At 40.1% G+C, this 27,670-nt stretch overlaps 1 protein-coding gene across 4 annotated transcripts in view; it reads left to right on the top strand.

The window, feature by feature from the left end:
- Zranb3 (zinc finger RANBP2-type containing 3) overlaps positions 1-27,670 on the top strand; it is a 127,277-nt gene that overhangs the window by 26,257 nt on the left and 73,350 nt on the right. For 3 of the 4 annotated variants that reach the window (XM_055602132.1, XM_055602118.1, XM_055602125.1), the window contains exons 3-6: positions 4,323-4,341; positions 17,761-17,939; positions 21,522-21,753; positions 24,678-24,763. In XM_055602132.1, the coding sequence (XP_055458107.1) occupies positions 4,323-4,341; positions 17,761-17,939; positions 21,522-21,753; positions 24,678-24,763 (516 nt within the window). The remainder of the gene's footprint in view (positions 1-4,322; positions 4,342-17,760; positions 17,940-21,521; positions 21,754-24,677; positions 24,764-27,670) is intronic. The other variant, XM_055602137.1, reaches the window with a different exon arrangement.

The following is a 27,670-nucleotide window of genomic DNA, read 5'->3' as shown; positions in this document are numbered from 1 at the left end:
TATATATATATATATATATATATATATATATATATATATATATATATGGGCCTGCTGGGAACAAGCCCTTAGCCCATGGACTTTTAGGAAAACATTTAAAGTGCAAACTGTCACACCACAAATACTACCAATCAGGTATGGTAGTTCTAGTACTTGGACAGCAGAGACTGGTGGATCTCTTATGAGTTCAAGCCTAGCATGGTCTATACAAAAAGAGTCCTCGGCTAGCCTGGAACCACATAGTGAGATCTATCTCAATAGTAACAATAATAAAGTCAGCATAAATTATCCTGCATCTCAATTTAAAAATAGAACATTCATGATGCACTAATTTCACATGAAATGATTTTGTTTTATTGTAATATTAAGAGAGTAGGCTTCTAAATATTTCCTTATAAAATTTCTGACTCTAAATAATTTTTATTTCCCCCTTAATATTGCTTCCTTCTGTCGTGGGTAGCTCAGCATCCCTCAGATGTCAAGTGCATACAAGACTGGCATGGTGTGTCATGGATGTGATGACATGAGTATCACTTTCTTCTATCAATGGTTCAGTACTCTTAAGAGCTGTATAAGCAGCTGACGTGATTTATACTGAACATGACTTCTTTGACATGTGGACAGGTTAATATCTCTTCTGCTTCCCTGATATAAATCCCACGTGTCTAAAATTGATAAATATTACAGATCCAGGGGCTAAAGAAATGACTTAGCAGCTAAGAGTACTGTTGCTCTTGTAGAGGATGTGGGTTTGGTTCTTAGCACCTACATGGTGGCTCACAACCATCCATAAATCCAGTCCAGAGGACCTAATGCCCTCATCTGGCCTATTTGGGCATGTGGTGCACAGACAGACAGAGAAAACATGCAAACAAATATATCTTTTAAAAATGTCATGATTCTAAATGCCTTCTCCCTGCCAGAACTGACAAGCTGATACTGAACATTATATGGAAATATAAAAACAAAATACCCAGAAGTAGATGAAATAATTTTGATAAATAAAGATTCATGCTTCCCAATTTCAAAGTAGCATGAAGTTATAGTAATGACTGACGAGTTCCTATGCTGTCACAGGAGAAATGTGATCAACCTAGTGCCTATATTTTGAGAGTCCAGAAAGAAATTTGTACACATGTCAGCTTATTTTGATATGTGTTCCAAGAGAGTTCACTGGTGTAAGAATGATCTTTTAAACAAATGATGCTATGATTGTTGTTAACTGCTTATGAGAAATTGGAGTTGAACCCTTGCTCATATGAATCACAAAATTACTATAAAAGCACACTAAAGACTTAAACGTCAGAACTACAACATAAAGAAATAATAAAGGTATAAATCTTTGTTGCTTAGCAACAAGCAATGGATTCTTAGGTGTGATACTTAAGGTGTACAACCAGTTCTGCACTTTATTTTATTATTGATTTTATTTATTTATTCAGAATGTTATTATGTTGCACTGGCTGACCTGGAATTCTGTGTAGACCTGGCTGCCCTCAATCTCACAGAAATCCAACGGACTCAGTCTCCTGAGTGCTAGGATTAAAGGCACTCACCACCATGCCCAGCCCTAATTTAGTTAGTTGATTACTTTGTTTGTGCCTGTATGAGTTGAACATACTCCACATACACCTGGATGCCTGTGGAGGAAAGAAGGCACACACACACAGAGGTCAGAGGACAACTTGTCCAGAGGATTGAACGCAGATCACCAGGTTTGGTAGGAAGTGCTTTTTTGCTCTGATACATCTTGAAGACTGTAAAAATCTCTTTTCTGTGGCAAATATATTTATTAGTTGAATGGAATAGGTGTTCTCTAATGAACATTTTAGCCATTTTTACATGTTAATAGTCCTTTAAACAAGAACAAAACTGTCAGCACTTTTCTCCAGTAATATCATCTGTCTTCTTAGCAAAAAAACTTAGACAGGAATGCAGTTATTTTTAATACAAAGTACAAGATAACTATGACCTTGCTCTTGATTTTAGTATTAGGAATCTCTACAGGATGCTTCTCATTCTTCTCAGCCTCAGCCCAATCAACCTGGGCTGCACATTTGAACACCAGGGGACTTTCAAAACTTTGTCTGCTTTCAAAAGTTCTTCATTAACTGTTCACAAAGGCCCAAGTCTCCGGCCTCAGCATAAATATTCTCTAGTAAGGATGAAAGGAAATGATATGTCTGTGATTTTCTATTTCTGCAGGAGTTGATAGGTAACCCTGTAGTTAATGAATAATGCAATTGGAATATGCACATATTCCTGAGAGTTATCAGCATTAACTTCAGTGGTGGAACTGGTTATGGCAGTGAGGATGGAGAAGATGATAGATGTGTTTACTCTTCACTTTATGGTATTCTTGAAGGGTGTAGAAGGAGGTACTGGATACTCCAGTAAGGGTATAATGACCCTCACTAAACCTGCATTTAAGAAAAAGTTTTATGTGTGAAAGCTATGTTGCTGCATGTATATATGTGTGTACCATATATGTGCGGTGCCCGCTGAGGCCAAAAAAGAGCATTGGATCCCTTGGAGCTGGAGTTAAAGTGATTGTAAGCTGCCAAGTGAGAGCTGAGAACCGAACCCAGGTCTTGTACAAAGAGCAGAAAATACCCTTACCAACCTAGCTATCACTTCAACTCTATAATACGTTTTTGTTGTTGTGTTTTTGTTGTTGTTGTTGTTTTTTAATGGTTATCTATTGGGTGGTATGTTGCACATCTGTAATCCTATCACTTGGGAGAAGGCAGAAAGATCAGTAGTTCAAGGCCAACCTTGGCTACATAGTTAGTCCAAGGTGAACGTAGGGTGCAGGAGACACTGTCTTAAGGCAACTAAATAACAGGGCCAGTGAGATTGTTCCGCTGGTAATAGCACTTGCCCCCAAGTATAAGGACCTGATTTCAATTCTGAGGATCCACACAGTGGAAGAAGAGGACTAATCCTGCAAGCTGTCCTCTGACCTCCACTCACGTGACATACACACAGATAAAGAAAAAAACAAACAAGTAATTTTTTTTTTTTTTTAGACAGTCCCATCATGTAGTTTTGGCTGTCATGAAAGTCACTGTGTAGACCACACTGCCCTCAAACTCACAGAGATCCGCCTGCCTGTCTCCCAAGTGCTGAGGTTAAAGGAGTGCACCACAATGCCCACTAATAACTTTTATTTAAAGAAAACCAAGTATCAACAACAAAGCTCCAGGTTCTCATAATTTGATTGTGGGGAGACCTTTCATTCTGGCCTCCGAATGCACGGGGACACACAGAGCATGCCCATGCGCCTACACCCTCAGTCCCCCACACAAGCTTTTAAAAATGAATAAAGTAATGTTAGCAAATTTATAGAAATCAGACACAATTCAACAGTAGACTAAACTGTAGCACACATACTTAGGTACAGCACATAAAATTAGATATCAGATTTGTACCAAAATATGTTTGCTAGTCAGTATAGTGGTGATCTGTAAATTTTGCTAACGGGATGCACAGGGGCCATGTGGAGAAGAGTCTCAGTGGGTCTAGATCAGGCTGGCCTGTGGACCTGGCTGCGGGCTCTTGCTGTCCTGCCCTCACTGACGTGAGGGTCCGCAGCCTGACGGTGGGCAGCACTGTTTCCTGGTTTGGGGTCCTGGACCGTACAGGAGGAGAGGGAGCTGAGTAGGAGGCAAACATGTATTACTTGCTTTCTGCTCTGAATGTGGATAAGATGTGGGTTGTTTTGAGATCATGTCATCTTGACTTCTGTACTAGAATTGTAGGCTAAGTTAAACCTTACTTCCCTAAGTTACCTTCTGTCAGGGTACGTCATCTTCATTATAGAAACAGAAATAAAGCGAATGCCTTCATTTTCCCTATCTTCTATCCTCCATCTCTCTGTTGAGACAGGGCCTTGCTATGTAGCTCCGCCTAGTGTGCATCTCACTGTCTAGGCTTAGCTGGCCATGAACTCAAACATCCGCCTTTCTCTGCCTCCCAGGTGTTGAGATTGAAGGCCTGCACCGTCACACTGTTCTTTAACCCAGGTTTCTTCTCATCTGTGGGGACAAACAGCCAGGCTTACGGTTTAAGGATAGAGGCGGGGGCATCATCACAGCCCCCTGCCATTCTGCTGAGCCTCGGCAGCAGCCTCCCTGAAGCACTCACCGGCCCACATGTGTGTGGTTGGCTGCTGTAGAGCTGCACGATGTCATCATTCTCCAGCCGCCTCAGGACTGCAGCAAACTCTCTGGATTAACCCGTCAGCACTTACAAAGTGTTCTGTGAGAATGTGCTTCGCTTTGATTAGAAAGTTAATTTTGTTTTTGTTTTTATTTTTCTAGGTGTATGGTGGCTGATGAAGTAAGTACCTTGATCCTTCTCTGAAAACCTTCAACCAGTGTTTACTGTCTTCTGTGTTTCTGTATTGACTTTGTTTTCTCATGTGATACCTGTCTATTTAGTGGGGGAAACTCAAACAACAATAAATTTACTATATGTTAGCCATTTCCTCTCAAACACTTCTCTATACACTACATATAATTGTGTGTGTATAAACTTAAAAAAAAAAACAGCATAAAAAGCTGTTCACATAAAAAGCAAAAACACTGTTTTCAGCCTTCACAAGAAAAACCCCTGGAGGAGTTCACAACCATAGTATGCTTTTGAACCTTGGCTATATTAGTAATTTTCCATTGTTGTGATAAAGTTTCATGACCACAGGCAACTTTGAGTAGACGGGGTTTATTTGGACTTACAGTTTCAAAAGGGTGGAGTACATTGTCCCCAGCAACACATAATAATAGGTAGGCCAACATGCCCAGCCCTAGTGTAATGAATTTAAAGAAGCCATTTAATAATTCTATAATAATTTTTTTAAAAAAAGAACATTTCCATTTTATTCCATCATAATTACCTTTCTTTTCGGTAGCTTTTTGAAAATTAACCTTTTTGTTGTGGTTTCATTGTGTGATATGCAGGAATATATGTAGGCATGTTCACATGTGTTTGGTGCATGTGTATGTATGTGTACATATGTTCACGTGGAGGCAGAGGTTGACATCAGGTATGTTCCTAGATTGCGCTCCACTTTAACCGATGCAGGGTTCCTTCCTGAGCCCGGAGCTTAGAGATTCGGCTCTATCAGCTAGTCAGCTTGCCTGGGGGATTCCTAATCTGCCTCCAGAATGCCAGGATTCCAGCAGGCTGCCCAGTATCTGCCCAGCTTGCATATGCTTTCTGTGGATCTGAACCTCAGTTCTTATACTACAAGCACTTTAGCCTCTGAGACATCTTCCCAGCTTTTTGAAGAGTAATTCTTTTCTATCTATTGGGCTTTACAGGATTTGTAATGTTAAATCCTAACTGATAATACTAAGAAAAAAAAAATCATTACTTTCACTGTGAGGGTTTTAAAAGAAAAAAAAAATGAAGCTTGTAGAAATGTCTATGTGTAAGGTCATACCTTAGAGTGACTAACACTCTCTGTGGTGGTGAGTAGATCGGCTTTTTAAAATATAATATTACTGTGGTTAAGAATTCTGAAGGAAGCTGGTGGTGGTACTTAATCTCTAATCCCAGCACTCGGGAGGCAGAGGCAGGTGGAGCTCCAGTTTGAGGCCAGCCTGGTCTACAGAGTGAGTGCTAGGACAGCCAGGGCAGCGCAGAGACTCTGTTTCAGGGGGAAAAGGAAAAGGAAAAGTTTCTGAAGTAAAATGAATACACATGTGTTTATTATATGAACTCTGGTCTGACCTTCATTCTGTATCCTACTTCTATTTTTCTGGTCGTCCTCAAGGTGACATGGAGGTTAAAAAAGAAAGGGCAGTGTATGGCTTGAAGGCCAGGTTTGTTTGTTTTTTTTTGTTTTTGTTTTTTTGTTTGTTTTGATAGATAGAGTGTCTTGGTAACAGGGACTGACTCATTAGTACCTGGAAGCCTTAGACATTTTGTCTGTGTGGCTGGACCTTCTTGAAGACGGGGGCTTGAACACCCATTTGGGATGTTGGCACTTGGCTGTCTGTGTGATCTTGCTTCTGTAGCTTTCGAAGCACATAACTGGCACCACTTCTCATCTCTTACTCTTTCCTGTTTTCTTATCCTAACACTCGAGTCTCTGCAGCACTGTATAATCCACTGACTACAAATTAATGGTGATTGAAGTTCAGCTTAACTATGCAGTTGTTTCAGTTACGTCAAAAACTATGTTTCAAATAAGCAACAAAGCCACAGTGTTTCATGATATAAACTATAAGCTCAGCTTAAACTGTTTAATTTTTTTCCCATCTCCTAGATCAATGTAATGGAGTGCTGGCTCAGGGACTGTGCATTGAGTATAAAGGAGCACATAGACACTTTTTAATGTCATAAATTTTCTTTCATTTGAGAATGTCATTCCTGTATGTATGCAATATATTATTGTATTCGCCTTTCCCATATACCCAGCCCCTTCTCCCACCAGAGCAAGCCGACAGTTGCAGACTTCTGTTGCGTAGATGACGTTTGGGTGTCAGTTGGCACTTGACATGGTGTATTGTTAGACGTTGTTTTGTAACAATGATTTTTGCAGCATTGTTTGAGAATTGTTCCTCCTTATTTGAGACTTATGGAATTGTTAAAAAATTTGTTCACATTCAAATGGTGGTGGTGGTACCTTTAATCCCAGCACTTGGGAGGCAGAGCTATGCAGAAATCTATGGTTTTGAGGCCAATCTGGTCTACAGAGTGAGTTCCAGGACAGCCAGGGCTACACAAAGGAACTCTGTCTCAGTATATATATATATTTCACAATACTGTGTTTTAAACATTAAAATTTTGTATCAAAACAAAGAACATAATTCAATTGATGGCACATAGTAAAAATATTAAATCTAATATATATCGTACCTTATTTTCTAGTAGTTAAAGGTTATTGTCCTTGCTCTAAGGTTATGATTTAGAGAATTGTAATAATACCTTTTATTTAAGAAGGCAGAACGGGCAGTCTGGATTTTTATGACTAGCCTATTACTGTGTCATAAGGGGAAAATTGTTAATAGATTGGCCTAATTAGCTGTAATTGTCAACTTAAACAGCTTAAAGTCACCTGAGAGTGGACTCTCAATTGAGTGATTGCTCGGATCAGATTAGCCTGTGTGGGATTGTCTTCATTGTTAATTGATGTAGGAGGGCCCAGCCTTCTGTGAATGGCACCCTTCCCTGGGCAGCTAGTGCTGGCTGTGTAAGAAAGCTGAACCTGGGTCATGAGCAAGCCATTGAGCAGCTTTCTTGTTCTGTGTCTGCAGTACTCCCGTGGCTGTAAATAAGTTCCTTGGTCAGAGTTAACCTGTGTGGAGTAGCAACCACACCTGCCTTCAGGTTCCGGCTTTGAGTGCCTACCTTGACTTTACTCAGTGATGCATACTGAGCTGGAAATGTCCTCTCAGTTGCTTTGGTCATTGTGTTTGTCACAGCAACAGAAAAATAAAAACTAGAACAGCCTTCTCCTGTGTATTGCACTGGGGGGTTGCCCTAATGTAGCGCTGTTAATACCACTTCACACAGCAGCCCGCCACCTTGAGTGCTTTCATTTTGCTGTTATTACTAGAACAGACATTTAACACAGAGAGGAGAATAGTACGTCACACACAGAAAAGGAAACCATTTGCCACCATAGAGGTGGTTCTTGGCTTGATTTATCTGATGGGAAATTTGGACATAGTTACTGTTCTCAACTCTTTTCTGTCATGTTTTTCTGGAAGAGGAAGTTAGGGAAGAGAGACTGTGGGAGGTGTTCATTGATGGTTTGAGCTCACGGGATGAGTTTTTGTGAAGGAAAGAATCAAGTTTGGAAAGTTGGTTTCTCTGCAGACAAGTCTGTAGGTATCTGGAGATACCAGGAAACCCCACTGGAGGTTGTTTCTGCTCCAAACGTGTGCGTGTGTGTGTGTGTGTGTGTGTGTGTGTGTGTGTGTGTGTGTGTGTTGTGGCAATATGCAAATGGATGCATTGTCTGTGGAGTCACCTGGACCTGGAGTTAGGAAGTTGTGAGCCACCAGCAAACTGACCTCAAGTGCCCTGGCAAAGCACTGTGCACTCTTAACCGCTGAGCTGTGTGCAGTCCCCACTGTTTTCTTTCTGTTCACCCCAGTGAAGCAACAGCTTAGTTATTCCGGGCTTTAATAATCATGGTGGAACTCGTGTACCCACTACCCTGCTTGCTCTCCTGTGGACACCTATTTGTGTATTGATTGACTGGAAATCAAAGAGTACCAATGCCGTATTCTATGGTGTCAAGTTTTTCTCTTGCCGCTGTAGTAAGAGTGGAATGAAAGAATAAGAATTCTGCTGTACTACAGGAGGAATGGGGTTAAAAACACAGCATGTCACCATTCTGGAGGTTACAAGTCTGAACTCAGTGTCAGAAGGTGGTAGCTGCAGCTCGGGGGTGAGTGTGCAGCCCGAGATGGGTGTCAGATGACTAGGCCAATAGTTTGATAGTGCAAAACCTAAGGAAGATAAGCAGCCTGGCTGCCCTTTTGTTTGTTTGTTTTTATTTTGTTTTTCTAGACAGTTTCTCGCTGTAGCCCTGGCTGTCCTGGACTCACTCTGCAGAGCAGGCTGGCCACAGCCCCTGCCCCTACCTCCCTGGGGTGGAGGGTGGGCCACCACAGTCCAGCTTGTTTGCTTCCCCAGCTTAAATCTGAATCCATGCAATACTCAGTGGCAGGCCATGCGCTGCTGAGCCAGCTTCACACTGGAGTCTTAGGAGGCTGAAACTGTCATTACACCCTCCCGAAGGAAAGGGGAGCTGAGACAAGAGAAGCCACGTAACAATCTACTCGGTGATATGGAGAAATAGTGTGCCACTCCTCCCCCGAAAAACCCTCAGAAACCAAACCGATTTCAAGATTCATGATGAATGTGCATTGTAGGAACAGTTGTCGGGAACTATGTCTAATGTAGATGGAATTGGTTTTTTTGCTGTGATAAAATGCTCTGACAAAAGTCAATTTGGGATGAAAAGGTGTTTATTTCAACCTACAATTCCAGATTACAGTACATCATAACAGAACTCACAGTGGCAGAAGCTGGAAGCACCTCGCTACACTGTACCCACGGTGAAGGGCAGAGAGAAATAATGTATAGTTTTCTTTACTTGTGTGTTTGCTGCTCTCATTCAGCTCAGGACCCATGCCCAGGGAGGCTGCCCTTTCTCCCTGTGGGGTGGTTCTTTCCATGTCAATAAACAGTCAAGGCAGCCCCCTTTAGACATGCCATGTACCAACCTGATCCAGACAGTTTTCTGGTTTGGACTCTTTTTAGGTGATTCTAATATGCGTTAGGTTGACAGTTAAAAACTAACCACCACAGTAACCTATTCATACTACTATACATACACATAAAGAAAAAAAAAAACGTATATTGTTTGGACCCAGGAATATAATATAAGCTATATAAATATAATATAATATAAGCTACAGCCCTGGCCTTCTTTTCCTTGTAACTATTAAATCCCAGTAAATCAGTTTTTGCACTGTTTGTTTCTTTCTTTGAGGCAGCATCTCACTGTGTAGAGCAGGCTGGCCTCAAACGCACAGATCTCTGCCTCTGCCTCCCACGTGCTGAGATTAAGGGCGTATGCCACCACACCCAGCTAATTCTTGCTTTCCGTTCAATCTTTTCTATAAGAGGAAAAAAAGTTTTAACTTTGTATATTTGTATGTCAGGCTATGTGCATATATGTACAAGTGTCCGTGGAGGCCTGAAAACATCTGATAACCTGCTAAGCTCTCTCTTCAGCCCTTTAACACTTTTTCCATGTGTGCCCTGCTTATAATTTTATTACTTTTAATTCAAATCACTATATTCTGATCATAGTCCCCTCACAGTACCACCTACCTTCCCTCTTCCCCCCACCCCCTTGCCCTAGTCCTCAGAAAGGGGAGCCCTCCTCCCTTACCAAGTGGCCATGACTGTCCATTCTCTTCCTCTGCTGGCATCCTCTTCCTATGACAAGCAACTGTTTGTGACCTGGACTGTGGGGCATGCTCCTCGATCACTCCCCCTGGGCGGGACAGCCTTGCCAGACACTTTTTCTTTAATCAAGGCCTTCTTTTTCCCTTTGGTGGTGTGTGTGTCTCATTTTTTAAAAGGTCTCAGTTTTCAAAATGCATAGTGAATCTTTGACATTTTAACCAAACTTTTCACAACTTTACCAACTGTAATTTGCAGTTCCTTTGGGTTCGTTCTAAACAGATTGCTATGTATCAACACTGAATTGGCAAATGAGTTCCAAGTACCTGTTCAGCTAAAGGCATCCTAACGGCCTTGAAAACATTTGTTTCTCTAAATGTTTGATTAACTTGCCTTTGATTAATTTGCATTTGATTTCTTGTTTTGAAAGCAAAAATAACTTTCAATTTTATTTACCTCATTTCACCATAATTGTGTGTGTCATTATAGCTGCAAATGTCATTTTAAAAGACTGATCTGAATTTCAGCAGTCTTTATTCCCAATTCTGATGTTACAGTCAAATTAATTTTAGTGTTGCCACATCAAAAAGACTGTAATACACTATCCTGGTTATACAGTACTGTGCATCTGCTTGTTATAAAACCTCCTCAACTAGTGTACATTTGTTAATAATCAAATGCAAGTTCTTAGTGTCTGTTCTTTGTTTCCTAGTCTTTATTTTGTTGAATCATTATTGATCTCCAAAATGCAGCCTCATAACATCTGTATGAGTGTTCCTTTACAGTCTTTATTTTTCATTAAGATACATACTTTTTCCTCATCTGAAGAGATTGTCCTTTTAGTAATAGTAAATAATTTAAGAGCTTTTTAAAATTTTAGGAATGAAAATTAAGTTTTGTTAGTTGCCTGTTCACCACCTTAAAGATTGTCATATGTGAGCTGGAGAGGTGGCTTAGCTGTTAAGAGGACAATTCCTCCTTTTCCAGAGGACCCAAGTTTGGTTCTCAGAAGGCTCATCAGGGGCTCATAACAACCTCTAACACAAGAGGGCAATCTGATGCCCTCTGTGGCCTCTGAAGATACTTACACACTGTGGCATACATACATAAACACACAAATAAAAATAAATCTTTAAAAAAGAAGATTTATTGTGTATACAGTGTTCTGTCTGCATGTATACCTGCAGGCCAGGAGAGAGCACCAGATCTAAGTACAGATGGTTGTGAGCCACCATGTGGTTCCTGGGAATTGAATCAGTACCTCTGGAACTCTGAGCATTTCTCCAGCCCTAAAACTAAGTATTATAAAAAAGGTTATTATGATATTCTTGTCTTTAAATTATTTTCCTGTATTAAGCAGAGCTATTGATCAGGATTTTTAAAAATATTTTACTACATTCTGTATCCTAATACTCTACTTAAAGTGTTTTTACAGTCCTCATAAAATGTGGCCACCAGTGCTTACGTACAGACATGAGCTCTATCTTTGTGATGCTTTTCCCTTAGTATTAATATTGCACTGACTCTTAAAATGTTTTTGAGAGAATGTGGAAACGTTTTCTCTGATCAGCATCTGGCATAGCTTAGTGTCCTTCATCTCGTCTGCTCCTAATAGAATAATAGCACTTGTCCTTCCTCTAAGTACAGCCTACGGTGCCTTCTAGAGTTGTCTTTGTGCTTCTCAGTCATTTATTTAGAGGTAATGTCACAGTTACAGAAGGGTTGAAAGACATTAATAATTCTGTCTGTCTGCCATTATGTATGTATGTGTGTATGTATGTATGTGTGAAAGAGAGAGAGAGAAAAGGGGGGGAGAGAGATTATCATTATATATATATTTTTTTTCTTTTTGGGCATTTGTTTGTTTGTTTGAGACAGGGTTTCTCTGTGTAGCCTTGGCTGTCTTGCACTTACTTTGTAGACCAGGCTGGCCTTGAATTCACAGAGATCCACCTGCCTCTGCCTCCCTGATTGCTGAGATTACAAGCATGTGTTATTGTGGCCAGCTTATACATATCTTATCTTTTTATGTGTATCTTTCTGATAACTTTTCTCTCATTTATAAGGCTGCAACTAATAAAGCTTCCTAGAAACTTGGGTTAGCAATGCCATCTTAGAAGCCTAACATCTTACTTTTCTGAGAAATGACTTCTCTTCACACAGTTTTATTCATACACCTTTACAAATGTCCTTTCTAGAGTTTTTTCTCCGCTTTGCTCTTTGCCACAGCCCAGAAGACCTTCTCTAAAGCTATTCTTCAGACCATCGGCCTACTTGAGACCTTTTACCAACCCAACACTATCCTTTGGGGTGGGGGGCGTTTAATAGATGTTTTATTTTTCCTTTCCTGCTAACTCTGCACAGCCCTTGACCTTTTTATCTGTGGATTCTCTTTAAGAGAAAGCCTGCCCCGTCAAAGGGCGAGCCAACGAGCAGTGAAGTATTACTAGATTTTCTGAAGTGTGGCTTCAGTGAATCTTCAGTTTAGAGAAAAAGAAATGGGGCTTGAATGTATTCCCCTGGCTGTGCCCTACTGTGGGTCTCCCATGAGACAGGAACATACAACACACACACACACACACACACAAAATTCTATGATCAGGGATTTTTACATATACAACCTAAAACTCTCAGTAGGAAAGAAAATTGTAGTTTAATATTAAAAAAATAAGCTCACAAGGACATAGTTCTACTAAAACAGATGCTCCTTAAAATAATAAATAATAGAAAATATACTTTAAATCCTACATTTCCCTATGTGGATTTCCTTAATTTAAGTCTCTTAAGATTTTAAACCTGCTTAGTTTCCCCAGGGAGCCTCTTCCAGGACAAATAAGACATCCTGTTTAAAAATAACCTCTCTCCCACATTTCCACACTAAAAAGGTGCTAGCTGCTTTTAACTCTAAAACTTGACATTTTTTCCAGTTCAGAAGGTTCTCAGTAGCTGAAAACTGCACTGTGACAGCAGTCACCGTGTGTTGAACAGTAGTGATGCATGTTTGTACTCCCAGACGCAGGAGACAGAAGCAGGGGGGTCTCTGTGAGCTCGAGGCCAGCCCGGTCTACAGAGCTAGTTCGAGGACCGCTAGGACTACTCAGAGAAATCCTGTCCCAACAACAACAACAACAACAAAAAGCAATCACAGGGTAAAAAATTGAAACTGAAATTCCATACTGAAATCATTGTTAATTGAATAGTTCTTTTTAATTTTTTAAATTTAATTAATTAATTTATTTTTATTTATTATAATTTATTCACTTTATATCCCAGCTGTAGCCCCCTCCCTTGTCCCCTCCCAATCCCACCCTCTCTTTTCTCCTCCCATGCCCCTCTCCAAGTCCAGTGATAGGGGAGGTCCTCCTTCCCTTCCCTCTGACCCTAGCCTATCAGGTCTCATCAGGACTGGCTGCATTGTCTTCCTCTGTGGCGTGGTAAGGCTGATCCCCTCTCAGGGGGAGGTGATCAAAGAACCAGCCCATGAGTTCATGTCAGAGACAATCCCTGTCCCCATTACTAGGAAACCCGCTTGAAGACTGACCTGCCATAGGCTACATCTGTGCAAGGTTTCTAGGTTATCTCCATGAATGATCTTTGGTTGGAGTATCAATCTTAGAAAAGACCCCTGTGCCCAGATTTTTTTGGTTCTGCTGCTCTCCTTGTGGAGCTCCTGTCCCTCCAGGTCTTTCTATCTCCCCTTTCTTTCATAAGATTCCCTGCACTTTGCCCAAAGTTTGGCTATTATAAGCTCAGCATCTGCTTCAATACCCTGCTGGGTAGAGTCTTTCAGAGGCCCTCTCTTTTTAATTTTAGTAGAAAACCTGAAATTATTTTTCCAAATTAAAGGGTGATTTACTATTTTAAAAACATTTATAAAATATACTGTAAAGCTTATATATTCTATTTAATTTTTAATGTAGACATCTGTACTATCATTGAGCCAGCTTTGGTTCTTAATGGCGATTTAGTCCTAAGTGTGAAAGAACACTGGACTTTCTTTAGAGCCGAGGGCTCTGAGCTGCCTATTGAGTATACCAAAATTATGTGGTGTTTGTTGCTGTAGTTGCTGTTTTGAATTCTCTTCAAGATACTGATGTCTAAAGTAGATGATGCAAATGCCTGTATCTAACAATAACAACGAAACATAGTCACACACAGTAATCTTCCTGTTAGCAAATTTTTTTCTGGAACAAATTTGTCCTGTCCTAGAGATGGGACTGGTTTTGTGACCCAGGCTTTGAAATTGCAAGGTACACCGGGATGGTTTTGAACCCAGAACCTTCCCACTTCATCCTGCACAACAACACCTGCTACTTCAGTTTTATTTTTAAAAGATTAGGTCAAGAACATCTTGATCTGCAACTGGATCTACTCTCAGTATTAAAAGCTTTTAGACAGTTCTGTTTCACATCATTCAGCTTGAAGATCGGTGGTAGTATTACTGCTCTGTTGGGCTTAAAGCTCTTGTGCCACCTGCTTAGAACTACAAAACACCTTCCTCATTCTGCCCCAGGGAATGTAAGGTTGCTTGTCTTTCTTTAAAGCAGTCTTTCCCTCTTGCAGTCAGATAACACCTGTGGCACTGGGTAGATCCTAGGTCACATATGCTCTAATCTTGTTCTTTAAAAAAAAACATTTTCTTAAGAGATCACACTAATTTTCTCATTAATATTGAAGACTGGTTGTTATAAATGTAACATTAATTGAATTATTCCCATTGGTTTTCTTGGGTTTTTTGTTTGTTTGGGTGGGTGGGTGGTTTGTTTTTATTTTGTTTTTTGAGTCAGGGTCACCTATAGGACAAGCTAGATTTGAACTTTCTATGTAGCTTAGGATGACCTTGAACCCTGATCCTCCAGCCTCTGCCTCATGAATGTACATTACAGGCTTGTTTCACCATGCCCAGTTTATATGGTGGTGTGGAATGAACCCAGCGCTTCATCTAGACAAGCACTCTACCTACTGAGCATGTTCTTCTTTATATATAATTTTTTATTACCTCCTTGAGAATTTCATTCAGGATACTTTGATTATATTCATCCCTCTCCCCCAAGTCCTACCATATCCATCCCTACACACCCAACTTGTTGCCTTTTTCTTTAAGGCTTATTGAGTCAAATCTGTGTTGCCCAAACACTTCTGGGTGTGGGGCCTGCTATGGAGCATCCCCTTAACAGTTGCTAATCCCTCTCAGCTAGGGGTGAGTCCACCTGATCTTCAGTGCTGGAGGCTGGTTTGATTGAGCTTATACAAGCCTTATGAATGCTTAGACATGCATCAGCTCTGTTGTGTTCAGAAATTTTCTTGTAACCACCCACCATGTCTGGCTCTTAGACTATTCCCACCTCTCCTCTCCCCTTGAGGTTCTCTGAGCCTTTGGGAGAGGGTATGATAGAGATGTCCCATTCATTGCCAGTGCCTCCAAGTCTCTTTTCCTCTGCTTTGACCACTTGTGGATCTCCCTGTCTATAGATATGCAATGCAAAAAGCAGCTTCTCTTTGAGCACTAGGTCCCAGTTGAGAGAGAGAGGGAGAGAGAGAGAAGCTTCTTTGGTAAGGGTTGAGAGATGCGGCAATCTATGAATATAGTGTAGTCATTTGGATTCAGTTAAATGCTCTGCCCAATTTGAAGAATATATTCATATGCTCTTCCTTAGAGTCTAAAACCTATATCTAGCCACAGGTTCTTGGACCCCATGATAGTACCAGCTATAAGTTCCATCTTTTGTTTGGTCACTCCTATAACGTTTGTGGCATTATCGCAGTGGTGGGCATATCTTGCTAGGCAAGGCAAGGCATTGTTGCAGCTCACAGTCCTCGCCTTTTTCTCTTTTACACCACTGCATTCTATCTTCTCTTCCTTGAAATCGCCTTTCCATTGTCTTTTACTAGACTCCTGCCCTCTCTGTGTTTTCCGTACAAAATGGGTAAGTCTAAAGATCCAAATTCAGCATGCACATAGGAGAGAAACTGTGATGTTTGTCTTTCCGTATCTGGGTTATACAATGGACCTTTACTTGACTGTTGAAAAGAATGAAGTGAAATTCACAGGTAAATGAGTGGAGCTGGAAAGGATTATCCTGAGTGAGGTGACTAAGATTCTTGTTCTTAATAGCAGCAATTAAAGGAAAAACACATAAACAAACCATCCATAATAGACTTGTTAAAATTCTTTTTTTCTCTTTAAAATGCCTTTTTCTCTTTAATCTCACTCAGAATTTGAAACTTATTCTTTTAGGTTTATGTCTCTTTTTTTCCTTTTGAATAGTTTGTTAAACAAAACCTGTGTCTTTTAGCTTTTTTTTTTTTTTTTTTTCATAATTGTTGACTAAAGTGATTTCTTCTTTTTAAATGTAAGACCCTTTGTGGTAAAATTTACCCAGATGAGTAAACTTGGGAAATTAATCTGTTTTTGTTCTATGTGTATTCTTTTTTAAATTTTTAATTATTATATGTGATGGCAGCTCACAACTGTCTAACTCCTGACACCCTCACACACATAGAAGCAGGCAGAACACCAATATACATAAAATAAAAATAAAGAAAACATTTAAAAAACTATTACATGTGGTATAGTTGAAGAAGAAACAGAAATATATGTTAAACATTTATTACCTTTAATATAGTTAGACTCCTGTCTTGTTCTATGGAAGCTTAAATAGCAGTTCCTGCCTACGGGCTCTAGGATTACATAGAAATAAAATAATTTAGAATTTTACTTCTAGCATAGTTAGGAATGCAGAATTCCTCTGTCACTGTCTTTAAAGCAGGTCTCACTGAACTGGAATCTTGCCACGTTATTGGTTAGACAGGCTGCCCAGCTAGCTCCCAGGACCCATCTATCTCTGCCCCTCAGCATGGGCTACAAGCCCCTTGCAGACATGCCTGAATTTTTTTACATGGGTGCTGGGAATTCAAACTCAGGTCCTCTTGCTTACATGGCAAGTGCTGTTACCCACCGAGCCATCTCTCCAGCCTATTTGACCTATGTTTACTACACAATCCATGACTTCTGACAGTCGTGGTGTGGAGCAGCTCTATCATGAAAGGGACCCTCCGCCAGCTTCCCCAGACCTGCTCTCTAACCTTACTGTTTGCCTTTCCCACAGCGAATCATAGAAAGCAGCAATTTGCTCCTAGTTATACACTCAGGGCATGAGTTGCTGGTGGCTGAGCCAGTACCCACCACCTGCTGAGCAGTCTCTGTGCTGCGCCACCCCCATGGGCACAGTTCTCTCTTTTCATCTGTGGACACTTGAGTAGAATGCTCCCGGTAAAGCACAGGTGAATTGTCTTCAGTTTCTCACTACTGGGAAGAAAACCTTTATAACATTTGATTTAGGAGCTTCTTTTTTTGTTTTTGTTTTTGTTTTTGTTTTTGTTTTTGTTTTTTTTTTTTTTTTTTTGGAAATGGCCTTGAAAGGGCTAGTGGGAATAGCATAGAATGGTCAAAGAAAAAAGGACCACACAGACCTGGACTCTCATCCAGAGTCTGCATCTGTTAGCTGTGGCTTAAATAACCCAACCTTTGTCTTACTTTTTCTTCAGAAAACATGTATGACTCATATTTTAACTTTAAATGACATGCTTTCCTGCTGGGTAGGGAAAACTATAATATTCATATCTAGGGATCATCTGCCTTTAATTATAACCACAAAACAATTTTTTAAATCGTATAATTTCTTTAATGACTCTGAAAGTCCCTAATAATATTGAACTTTGTATTAACTGTATTCAGTTGATATAATAAAATTATTGGTGTAAGACTGTCTAATATTGGATCATTTCTTTCAGGATGTATAACAACTTCTTACAACTTTTCTTTAGATGGGTCTAGGAAAGACAATCCAAGCAATTGCAGTTGCTTACTTCTACAAAGAGGAATGGCCGCTGCTAATAGTCGTCCCTTCGTCTCTGAGGTACCCGTGGGTAGAAGAGCTAGAAAAATGGATCCCAGAGCTAGAGCCAGAGGAGATCAATGTTATCATGAATAAAGCGGACATTGGGTAAGAAGAACTTATTTGCTTTGAAGAAAAAAAGATGTGTTCTTTGCATTTAGTCCACACTTATGTTTTGGTTTGCATTTGGTTTTTTGGTACGAATGTTCAAACTCAGTGCCTGATGCATGATATTCCTGTTTTGAATGAAGTGTCGATCGCCATCATTAGAAGATGGTGATTGAGTTTGCCTTACATTTTAAACTATGAATTATTTACCTAAAGCCCAGTGCTATGTTTAATCTCTATTACCTGTGGTGTACTTTTAGAGTTAATGTAAACTGTGCCTACTTTTAAAGGCATGGATAATTATTTCTATTTGCCTTAAATATACGTAAAATTAGTTAGTTTACAATTCAAAAATAAATTCCATTATGTTTTCAAGACTGAAGGTGTGTGAGCTTTGTTGTTGTTATTGTTGGGTTTTTTGTTTCTTTCTTTGTTTGTTTTGAGACAAGGTTTGGTTTCTCTGTGTAGCCGTAGCTATATTGGACTGGCTTTTTAGACCAAGCTCGTCTAGAACACACAATCCGCCTGCCTCTGCCTCCCCCAGTGCTGTGATTACAGGAGTGCTCCGCCATGCCCAGCTGTCGTGTCAACTTTTATCAACAGTCCTGACTTGGTCTGCTGTTCAGGTTGGTAATATCAATATCAGTTTTAACAGGTTTGATTTTATTGGGCTAATGTACATTTGATGTTTTAAATCTTGAAAATATTTGCTTTGTTTGATAGTTATTTATAGTCCTTGCTCTGAAATATATTTCCTTTTTTTTTTTTCCATTTGTTTCATTTTGCTTTGTAGTCACTGGACTAAATCAACCTATTTGAATATGTTATTGTATGGAATATATAGTTGAATGAGGCAAATTATCTTGTTTCCAAAGGTACACACCTGTAAACACAGTACTCAGGATGCAGAGGCAGGCATTCTGTGAGTTCAATGCCAGCCTGGTCTATGTAGTGAGTTCCAGTCCAGCAAGGGCTACCTAGTTAGACCCTGTCTCATCAGAAGGAAAGGACCCGGGCATGGTGGCTCATGCCTTTAATCCCAGCACTCAGAAGGGAAAGGCAGGCAGATCTTTGAGTTTGAGGCTAGCTTGATCTACAGAGCCAGTTCCAGGACAGCCAGAGCTACACAGAGAAAATCCTTTCTGGGGAATGGGGTTGGGGACATGACACAGACTAATCACTTTCTGGGCTTTAAAAGTAACATATCTACCAGAAAGAAGCATCTGTTAGTTCTTAGAGCGTTCATGAACTATATTATCAAAACCTATGAATATAAAGTGTTTGTAGAGATAACACCGGCTTTCATGAAGAAGAAGGAAACAGACAGCACTGATATAGGATGTTTTACCTCTTTTAACCTTGGAGCCCTAACTCATTAGCCTTCAGATTTATGAATCCAAGAAAATGTAGGCCCTGTTTGCATTATTATAATAAAATGTAGACAGTTTTTATGAATAGGTTACTTCTCAAAAAAACTGCATAAAATTGAAAAGATAAATTTGGAGAATGTTGACTTTTTAAGGCTCTTTTAACTTTTATGCTAGCTATACCTTATTTAAATATCTACATTTACAGCCTGGTGATGGTGGCAAATACCTTTTATCCAAGCACTCGGGAGGCAGAGGCAGGCAGATCTCTGTGAGTTTGAGGCCAGGCTGGTCTACAGAGCAAGTTCCAAGAGAGCCAAGGCTACACAGAGAAACCCTGTCTCAGGAAAAAAAAAAAAAAAAAAGCAAACACTATAGTTACATTTTCTTATAATCTATCCTGCCATCTTTTTAGCAATAGATCATCTGCTTTTCATTAGTATTTAGGAAGTACACACTCTTGTGATTAAATAGTGGCTGTAGCTTTTGTTTGTATAATATTTGGGTATGTTAGATAGGTCCACAACCTAGGAGTGTACAGTTTTGGAAGATGCTAACCAAAGGCGTAAGTTACTTGATGTCTTTGGAAGCCTTAAAGAAGCAGTTTTTGGTGTGTACTGACCTGTGTCAGTGTGTGTTTACTACATAGATTACCCCTGGCGCCTGCTGGTCTTGAACTGTCGCCCAGTAACAGAACAGGAGCCACTGGGCTGGAAAGATGGCTCATCGCTTAAGAGCACTGACTGCTCTTCTGGAGGACCCAGCTTCAATTCCCAGCACCAACATGGCAGCTCACAGCTGTCTGTAACTTCAAGATCTGACAACCTCACACAGATGTACATGCAGGCAAAACACCAATACATATAAAATAAATAAATTAAAAAAAAGAAGCTACTAAGATGACTATGGCGACCCTCAGCATCGTTATCTGTAGATATTTCTCATGAATATCTAGTTAATATCTAGTTAACTCATGGTACTGAGCTCCGGCTTTCCTTCTGCAGGCTCATCTGTTAGCTGAGCACATGGAAGAAACCATAGTTCTCTGTGTTAATTAGATGTATCCAGGCCTTCAAGTGCTACTCACGAGTTAGAAGCTCTCACTTCTTCGCTGGAGGGTAGAAAATGGAGCTAGGGAGTGGGGGATGGCTGTGAGGATAAAGCTCTTCTAAACCCAGCTCCAGTGTAACAGGTGGGGCATATGTAGGCCCACCTCTACTTTCTGCACTAGAGAGGTGATGAAAAGGAATACAACAGAAAAGCTCACTAGCGTGTCAGCCTGCCAGAAACCCCAGTCCTTGACTGGTGGAGAAGAGACAAGGGCCCTGGGGCAACCTGGCTAGCTAGACTAGCCAAATTGGAAGCTCTGGGTTCAGCAAGAGACTTTGCCATAGTAAATATGTGGAGAGTGATAGAGGAGGGTACTTCATTTCAAGCTCTGGCATCCATATGCATATGAACAGATGCCTTCACACATCCCAGTGCCTACATGCTTACAAGCACACACGCAAAGAAGACGGAGGTGATGGGTGACATCTGTCCTGTGCTGTTCCACTGGTGATAAGTGAGAATGCAAAAGTAGGACATGTTAGTGTTCAAGAGCTTATCTCATTACTTCATTCTGTGCTGGGAACAAAATGCTTTGTGACACACCTCATACCAGTAAGAAATACATACCTCACCAGCCTCATACAAAGTAAGAAAATGTCTGTAGGAGTAATTCATAATAAAGACATTTGCAGACGTGTATCATAGGGAGCAAAGTCTCAAGGAATCACTTTATTCTTGCTCAGTGACTCTCTGTAAGGGGAAGGTCCTTCTTCTGACCCATTCCATCACCAGGCACCACAGTGCTTGAGGGCTGCAGTGCATGAGACAAGAAAGACCAGGGTAACGTGCATGGACAGCTCTGTCAGTGCTGTCCTGACAGTGCCCACAGCACCCAGGCTGAAAATGAGCATATTCAAAAAAGCACTATCATAAGTAACTAGTAAAATGTGGCTTTCTAGTTATCAAAGTCTTCCAGAATGCAACCATTTGACCAGAATTCTAAGTCTTGGCCTAATACATGTGAGAATTGTAAAATCAAAACTGTGTGAATAGCTGAGATTTAGCAATAAGACCATTTTTTAATTTTTCTCTAGTGTTTTTATTTTCAAGAGTGTTGTTTTGTTTGTGATAGAGACATTTCTTAAGTGATGCATGTCATTTCTAGGAGAATCCCAACCAGCAGAGTGACAGTCCTAGGCTATGGTCTCTTAACCACGGATGCTCAGACTTTGGTGGATGCACTCAACAGCCAGAACTTCAGAGTCGTCATAGTGGACGAGTCCCACTACATGAAGTCTAGAACTGCTGCCCGCAGCAAGATTCTCCTGCCTGTGGTGCAGAAGGCCAGGCGGGCCATTCTTCTCACAGGAACGCCGGCTCTGGGAAGGCCAGAGGAGGTACTAGGACCACTGTGCTTTGAGTAATAGGGAAATTGAATCTGTCTTCTGCTTGGCAATTTTAGTTTCAAGTCAGATGCCTCAGATGCCAAAAGAGTACCTTGGAAACTTCCATGGCACGATTAATAATTAAACACTATTTTTATTATGGCTGGGTTTTTTAAATCTTTTTTTATTTTTAAGTCTTAGCCATACTTACTGTATATATACTTATATATACTGTATATATACTTATATATACTGTATATATACTTATTGTATATATACAATAGTTTTACCATTATTATAAGGTTTACTTTTCTTTCTTTTCTTTCATTTGCTTGTATCTTTTTTGCTTGTTTGTTTGTTTAGTTGTTTTAACCCAAGGTTTTTATTGTGTAGCTCTGGCTGGCTTGAAATTGTTATGTAGTAGACCATGCTAGCCTCAACCTCACAGTAATCTGCCTGCTTCTGCCTGCAGAGTGGTAGGATTAAAGGTGTGCACCACTACACCCAGTTAGTATAAAGTCTATTTATTTAGTACGTATTGAAATTTAATCTGCTGTGTGTTTGAGAGAGAGAGAGAGGGAGTCCTATGCTCGTGAAGGCCAGAGTTTTGTAATACCTGGCATCTTTCTCTACTGCTTGTTTTTTGAGGTGGAATCTCTCTGAACCTTGAGCTTCCTAATTTCACTTGGCTACTTGGCCAGGGAGTCCAGAGATCTGTTTATACTGCATTGCATTGCAGAACTTCTCTGTAGCTCCTTTCACTTCAGTTAGCTCCACTTCGGAAAGTAGAGACAAATAGGGCCCATTGTAGACCAGACGAGGCATCTAGTTAGACTAGAGGAACTTAATCTAGGAACATAGACATGCTCAGAGTGTCTTTTTCCATCACTTTCAGTTCTTCCTGATCATTTTATCTAAGGAATCTAATTTACTGGCCAACAATTGTTTATAGTATCTTTCTCTAATACTTTGTATCTCTATGAATGGTGGTGATACAGCCTTATGTTTTCCTAATTTTAGTAAGCTTTTGTTTCATTGGTTAACTAACTAAAGTTTAGTCAGTGTTATTGATTGTTCTAAGAACCAAATTGGGTTTGCCAATTTTCTCTCTATTTTCTACTTTATTTTCATCAGAATACTTATAGTGGTTTTTGTTGTTGTTGTTTTCTTCATTGCTTGCCTTTTCTTTTTACTTGTTCTTCCCTTTCTAGCTGGGAAGTCAGGTTGTTTATTGGAGATTTTTTTTCTTGTTAACACAGATGCATGCAGCAAAATAATGTTCTTTGGAATGATTCCTTTCATATGAAATACCAGGAAAACTTAAGAAAGTAGAGAGTAGAAAGCTTAGTGCTTGCCAGGATTGGAGGGGAAGGAAGAGGGCTTTGACTCCCAGTGGAAGTTGGTTTCTTTTCCTGATGTTAACAATATTGTATAATAGTAGTGAGTGATATATAACTTTGTGGCTAAAAGCCATTGAATTTCGTACCTGAAGAGTGAACTTTATCGTATCAATAAAGCCATTACATCAAAGAGCCTATTAGAAATAACAGTAAAGTGTTCTTGTATGCAGCCCATCAAAGTTATGAAATGAAAAAAAAAAGCCATAATGATACTATTGGCCCAATAATCTTTAAAGGATATTTCTAGGCTGGGAAGATAGCTCAGCGGGTACAATACTTAATGTGCAGATGTGAGGCTCAGAGTTCAATCCCTAGGACCCCACATGAAAGCCAGGCAGGTGTGGGAGCGGGAGGCAAAGAATCCCCCATCAGGCTGGCTAGCCAGACCAGCAGAAATGCAAGTTCCCTGAGAGGCTCTGCCTCCAGTTATAAGGTGCAGGACGGTTAAAGAAGACACTGGTGTAGCCTCCAGCCTCCACATGAACACGCACAGCACAGAGATATAGATGCCAACAGAAGAGAAAAAGCATACTCGTTGGGCTTAGGTGCTATGGCAGTTGCCTGCCATGCCTGAGGCCCTGGGCTTGAGCCCTGACACCAACCGTTCCATCTCAGTAAAAGTGCAACTGGAAGGTTGGGGTCTGGTAGCATACACCTTTAATCCCAGCATTCAGGAAGGCAAGGCAGGAGAATTGAAGTTTGAGGCTAGCCTGGCTACATAATGGCTACATAAATACCCTATTTCAAATAAGCAAATATATCTGAATGGATGGATAGATACATAAATAGATCATTGATTCTTATGAGTAGCATAATACACAAATATGATTATATGAAATTACTAATTTTTATAGCTGCATAAAAGAGATTATTCATTCACTATCAGGTATTTTTTAATACTTTATCACATATGCATAATAATAGATGGTTATTCAGCCTTTTAAAGGTTCTTTATAAAAATAAATAAAAGTTTATTATTATCATCGTACAAATTAAAAATTAAAAAACTGTTGCCTATGACTATTTTTGCAGTAATATTTTAGTTGTACCATAATGTTATGATTGTATATATGTGACTGGATGTGTATATAGGGGCTGGAAAGAATTTTTTTGGGGGGAGGTGTTTTGGTTTTTCAAGACAGGGTTTTTCTGTGTAGCCCTGGCTGTCCTGGACTTGCTTTGTAGACCAGGCCAGTCTTGAACTCACAGATATCCGCCTACCTCTTCCTCCTAAAGTTTTGGGTTACAGGCATGTGCGACCATTCCCGGCTGAGAAATCTTTTTAAAAAGTCTCTGTCTCTGTCTCTCTCTCTGTCTCTCTCTGTCTCTCGCTCTCTCTCTGTGTGTGTATGTTATATTTAGAAACAGATAACTTATCCCTGAAGAATGGATAGGGTGGGGAAAAGAGGAAGAAAAGGCCATAAGGGAGAAGTATTTTTGCTTTTATACCTCTTGCTTTTTGTATTAATTTCTTTTATCATCATAATAACTTACTTAAAATATTGCAATATATTAAGAACATTTTTATTGTTACAGCTTTTCATGCAGATTGAGGCTCTTTTCCCACAAAAATTTGGAACGTGGATGGAGTATGCTAAAAGATACTGCAATGCACAGATCAGGTAGGATAGCTATTCTCCCTAAGCCTTTATGTGGACATATTTAAAACTCTAAACTTTAAACACTGTTAGCCATTTCTTATTCCAGTGGTTTTCAGACTTGTAGCTGTGGAATAATTTCTTTAAGTAAAAGCTTGTATGGGTGACCTGCATATAATGTAAAAGAAATTGCTAGGTGTGGAGGCACAAGGCTTTAGTGCTAGCACTTGGGAAGTAAAGCAGTAGAATTGCTGGGGGCTAGGCTCGCCTACATAATGATTCCTTGTCAAGGAGGAGAGCAAATACACCTGTTCTTCACATGAGTATATGGAAGTGTGTTGCCCTACTTTCTATTTGCCTGTGTGGGGTGTCAGGTTTAGATGAGGCAGGTTTGGGTTTACATGATGTCTTAGTTACTATTCTGTTGCTGTGAAGAGACACTATTACCAAGGCAACTTCTGAAAGAAAGCATTTAATTCGGGGCTTGCTTACAGTTTCAGAGGATGAGTCCATGACTGGCATGGTGGAAGCAAGGTGGTAGGCAGGCAAGCAGGTATGGAGCTGCAGCAGGGGCCAAAAGCTCACATCTACACCTGCTCCACAAGTTGGAGGTAGGGAGCAGGACAGCCTCGTGTGAGCTTTTAAAATCTGAACATCCACCTCTAGTGACACACCTGCTCCAACAAGGCCACACCTCCCAGTCCTTCTTAGACAGTCATCAGCTGGGAAGCAGACATTGAAGTGTATGAGCCTGTGGGGGGCATTCTCATTCAAACCACAGGAAGTGTAGAGGTGTATGGAGCCTGGTACCACCCAGTGCAGGAGCCTGCCTGGAGTCTGTTTTTTACTATGTGTTGTAATGTTTTTGTGTTAGAAAACCATCTTGATTCAGAATTCAGTTCCTTATAGACAGAGTTATGATTCCGATGTTATCCTTCCTATTATTTGCAATGTTCCCATGAAAGGTCTGCTTGGTATGAATCTAGCTATATATTAATAAAACAAAACAACAACAATAATAAAAAACCTTAATGGTGACTCTTGCACTGGAGATGCCCAGTTTTGTTTGCATAATATATATATTTTTAGATTCAGTATTGGACAACTAGAACAGGCTAAATGTTTAATCTGCATGACTGTCCTACTGTCTGTCTCTTGGTGTGTGTCTGTCATGTGATAACAGAAGCGTGAACCTCATGCATTAGTGCAAACAGTATTTCATAGAGAAATATTTTGTCTTTGAAATGTGTGATGATGGAGGTTATCTCCTGATTTCTGCTTGCTAGATAAAGTCATTTCCAGATCAGCTTTGTGCTTGTCGGGGGCATTTTCTTCTTTTCATTTCTGATTTCATGTGTGTGTGTGTGTGTGTGTGTGTGTGTGAATGGGTATATGTACCTGTGAGTACAGGCAGCCATGGAGGTGAGAATACGGGGTCAGATCTCCTGGAGCTGAGGTTTTAGGCATGCAACATGGGTGCTGGGAACTGAACTCAGGTCCTCTGCAGGGGCCATATGTGTTCATACGGGCTGAGACATGTCTCTCCTTTTGAAGATGTTCTCTGCTACATCCATTTCAGAAGGCTTTTAATCCTTTATATCTTTACCTTAAAAGCACTGTGGTTCCATAAGCTTCGATTCAGATCAAGGCATTTCCTGGCATTTTAAGTTAGTCTGTGGGAATCATATTTCCTTCCACAGTGTTTTTATTCTGGAAAGGTGTCATTTTCACACTATAATTTTACAGAATGCAAATTATGGATCGTTATTTTATTCTAGACCCATATTTTATATTTAAAATGTCATGCTGCGTTCAAAATAAAGTGAAGTGCTCGAACAAGAATGTTACTTTGTCCTTAAAAAGCTTATCAAATTTCTGAGTAACAGCCTGAAGAAACCTGTTAATGCAAATGTTATCTGAACAAAGAACCTAGGGTATAAGTAACCAAATATCACATACCCCATTTAACTTGAGAGACACAGAGAAAAGAGATTTCTCAACCATGAGCCCCTTACTCAAATTGCCATATATTAGTCATTCTGCTGAATCTTATTTAGAGGCAGCTGTAAATACAAATAGGATTTGGACAATGAAGCACAATGAATAAATTGTTCAATACTGTTCAAGCAAGGAGAAGTTTAGAGCCCACTTAATCCCCCTGTGCACCTCTGGTGGTTACATTGCTTTCCCTGTATCTTGCTATTTTGTTTTGTGTTTCTCTTGGCAACATGAGAGAATTCAGAGTGCCAACTTTAATAAATACTGCTGTGCTCATAAACAGAAGACACGCAGCTAACCCAGCCCAGCACGTTTGCTGGGAGCCAGCCTGAGTGTGTGTGCTCTGGAGCCAGTTGTTGTAGCATAGGCCAGCGCTTGGAAGGCAGAAGCAGGTGGATTTTTTAATTAAAGGCTATTCTGGTCTCCATAGTGAATTCTAGGCTTACCAGGGCTACATTAGTGAGACACAGTCTCAAAGTAAAAACAAAGATATGCTTTGGGAAGACATATCTCTCCCCTCTTCTGTTGTGCTTTAAACTTAAAGTATCCCAGGAAAATGTGGAGGGAACTGTGTTTGCTTCTAAACACATGGTCCTGGATTCAGCCCTCAGTGTAGGAACACATCAAATTCTATGCCAGTTTTACCACTTAGGAGAGTTTGCTGTCTAAATTTTCTTAGGGAGGTGAAATGCAGATTGATAATATAGACTCAAAGTGTTATGTCCATTTTCACATGAGCAGGGTCATGTTTACCTTATAAATTCTCCAGCTCTGTGCTGTCATTTAGTATTCTTCCTCTGGCTATTTAAATACAAGATTGTCTATTCCATGGGCAAATGACTCAGATCTGAAATGAATAGTTAGTATACTGAATACTCAAGGTAGGTTTGAGGAATAGCTAAATAAGATGTAGGATAAATTCTGCGGTTGTGT

This window comes from Psammomys obesus, unplaced genomic scaffold, assembly GCF_907164565.1.
Source record: "Psammomys obesus unplaced genomic scaffold, mPsaObe1.curated_primary_1811, whole genome shotgun sequence".
NCBI classification, from domain to species: Eukaryota; Metazoa; Chordata; class Mammalia; order Rodentia; family Muridae; genus Psammomys; species Psammomys obesus.
The sequence above is the reverse complement of the archived record's forward strand: the minus strand, read 5'-3'. Positions and strand labels throughout refer to the sequence as shown.